Below are 3,262 nucleotides of genomic sequence, written 5' to 3' on the forward strand. Positions count from 1 at the left end.
AGTACTTCAAATTATTTGTTTCAAAAACAAACCTACAGTTTACAAAAACTAGACAACCTTGTTAAACCATTTTTGATTGTGTGTTGCGATGGCCACATTGTGGAATGTCTTGGTCCATACAAAGCCACTCTTAATGATGCTACAATCACAAGTTTAAACTTAAATAATGAGGGATCTTGTATAAGATCATTTTTTAGAAGAGGTGATATTTTTCTTCTTGATAGAGGATTTCGAGATGTTATAAATGCACTCCAAGAACATGGTTTTGTCACCCACATGCCAGAGTCTCTCCTCGAAAATGAACACCAATTAACAACCCAGCAGGCAAATCGGCCTCGTCTAATAACCATGTGTCGCTGGGTTGTAGAAATAGTCAATGGTAGGAAAAAAGAGACTTTAGACTATTCCGTCATGTATTCAATAATAGAGCTGCTATGCACCTCAATGATGATTTTAGGATTTGTTGTGCCTTATTAAATAAGTTTCATGTTGCCATAGATGACCCACCGGAGGCTTTGGAATATGTTACAATAGCTAAAAGTAGACTTTTTCTAGAAAACCATCTGGCAATATATGTAGAGCAAGAAAATCTTAACAGAAGGAGAGCTAGCTTCCAAACATTTGATGGCAATCATCCTCATTTGGATAGATTCCCACGATTCACAATTACTGATCTTAAGCGGTTTGCTCTTGGTACATATCAATTAAAACAGGCCAGATCTTACTTCGGGGAACATGTTCGTCAGTCTGGCATATATTCAGTGGAAGTGAATACTGAAATTGATAACGATATTCCTTTGATTTTAGGTATTTCCTGCATTACATTTTGCGGGTCGCACGACTTAGCTCTGAGAGGAAAACATTATGGCGAAGGTATTCTCGAGGACTTATACAAGCTACGAATTGACGCGGGAGATTTCGTTTTGAAGAAACACATTGAGCATGGGAAAAAGAATGCAAGCTATCGATCGATTCATATTCAAAATGAAATTATCGCAATTTGTGGAGATGTTATTAAGGCAGACATTGTGAAAAAAGTAAAAGAAGCAGAAGCTTATAGTGTGTTAGCAGACGAAACAGCTGATATTTCCGGTACTGTTTGGAATGGTCAATTTACCTCATTACAAGAGAGCTGCTAGTACATCACGACACTGCATTTATTCTGACTGCGGTTATGTGCCTATGCATTTAATACCAACATTTATTAATATGTTAATTGTAGATTACAACTATTATGTGCCCCGGCATTTACGTGTTTGCCATCACCATTTGTTTTCTAATACTTGGCGTAAATTACCAGGGGCCTTACTACCATCTCTTACAGCAATACTATTTTAAGCTTACTTTCATTTTTCATACTACGATGTCCTTAAAGTAAGCTTATAACTATCATACAAATAAGACTGTTGGAATAGCAGTATTGGTGACGTCATTCACTATAGTTCATTCAGTTCGTACCACCTAGCTGCTTTTGACACTAAACATTATTGCTTATATGTCAATTCTAGCAGTCTTAAAAAAGTTAATCGCTATCGACGTAAATAAAACTGTGTAAGAATTATATTGTACAAAAAACCAAATTTATAACATAAAAAGTAAGGAAAGTACGAGTCCGGGATACATTAAAGGCTATTGTTTGATTTTGCCATGGAGAAAGGCTCAAGACCAGGCGTGATGGGGTGATGGCCCAGGGCGACAAATTCTGGGGAGCGCCAAGGTCTGAAGTTGGAGTCTCTTGCCTCTCCTGGTGCAAACCCTCAGAACTATGCTCTACGCTCTGTGCATATGCATATATTTTATTGAGATTTATCTTAGATGGATTTTTTGTGGGTTTGTGTCCACTTGAGTCAAGTGGGTGCCACAATATTTTCGCCCGGGGTATCGGTGGCCCTTACACCGGCACTGCTCAAGACCCATTATTTAAGTGCAGTTCGACGACGAGACACCTTAAGTGTCGTGCGTGCATATTATAACGTCAACATTTGACTAAAGTGAACTAGTTCTTTCTCCACACACAAGAAAGAAAATGGAATACGCATTATTCGATTTTTTAGAATCCGACAATACGGAAGCTAATATTTTAAGAAAGCGGCATCGTATGGAGCTACGTGCTGAATGTAATCCTTACGATTTGGACGATACGGAGTTTGTTAAAAGGTACCGTCTCACAAAACAACTGACATATAATCTATGTGATGATTTGAGGCCTTTGATGAAAACTCCAAAAAAATCTACAGACTTATCAGTTGAAACAAAGGTATGTTTTATGGTTCAGTCTTATGGTCAACAGTTACAGTTACTGCTCAAAGTCAATAGGTACCTTGACTCATGTTTAAATATACTTTTTTCCAGGTATTGATTGCGTTAGCATTTTATGCCACAGGATCATACCAACGCCCTACAGGCAGTAGTGAGGGACATTTTGTGGCTCAACAAACTGTCTCTAAAGTTATTGCTCAGGTTACTGCCTGTCTGAACACAATCCAAATGAGACAGAAGTTTATTAAATTTCCTAGAACCACTGAAGAACGCAATAGGATTAAAACCGAGTATGTACCCAATATTATTAACTCTAGAAATCATCCATAGTTTGGATGCCTAAATTAATGTGAAAATGTAAAGTTAGTAAATAAATATACACTTTTTTTACAGGTTTTACAAGAAGTTTAAAATCCCAGATGTCTTGGGATGTATAGATTGCACTCAAGTTGCAATAATACGTCCCATTATTCATGAGGAGCGCTATTATTGCCGCAAGCAGTATCATTCTTTGAATGTCCAAATAGTAAGTAGACATTTATTACATTTAAGTTAATAATGCTGGTGCATATGCACTCAAAGAAACTAATATAGATAGTTTATTTGGCAGAATAATAGTAAATAAATAAAGGCACTTTAATCATATTGCTTTTTATTAACTAGTTCTAGGACTATGTACAATAAACTTATGACTAATGTTAATAATTTTCAGGTTTGTGATGCAGACATGCAAATATTGAGTGTAGATGCAAGTCATGGTGGTGCAACTCATGATTCATTTATATGGGCTAGTCATCCACTAAAAGCACATTTAGAAGAACTAAGCAACAGAGAAAATATTTGGCAGCAAAGCCTTTAAAAAAACAGCTATTGACTGCTCCTATGAAGAAGAAAAGAATGGCATGGGCACGAAAATATAAAGACTGGACTCAGGACGACTGGAAAAAAGTCTTATTTTCGGATGAAAGTCACTTCTTCGTTCAGGGCATGCGTCATCAATTTG

General features: G+C 36.8%; 1 protein-coding gene across 1 annotated transcript; it reads left to right on the plus strand.

The window, feature by feature from the left end:
* Positions 1-1,186: 1,186 nt before the first annotated feature.
* Positions 1,187-3,118, plus strand: LOC118277879 (putative nuclease HARBI1). Its single transcript, XM_035596877.2, has 4 exons — positions 1,187-2,257; positions 2,353-2,549; positions 2,653-2,785; positions 2,972-3,118. The coding sequence occupies exons 1-4, from the start codon at positions 2,027-2,029 to the stop codon at positions 3,116-3,118; spliced, it is 708 nt and encodes a 235-aa protein (XP_035452770.2). The 5' UTR covers positions 1,187-2,026.
* Positions 3,119-3,262: the final 144 nt, after the last annotated feature.

Source organism: Spodoptera frugiperda, chromosome 18 (genome assembly GCF_023101765.2).
Source record: "Spodoptera frugiperda isolate SF20-4 chromosome 18, AGI-APGP_CSIRO_Sfru_2.0, whole genome shotgun sequence".
Taxonomy (NCBI): Eukaryota; Metazoa; Arthropoda; class Insecta; order Lepidoptera; family Noctuidae; genus Spodoptera; species Spodoptera frugiperda.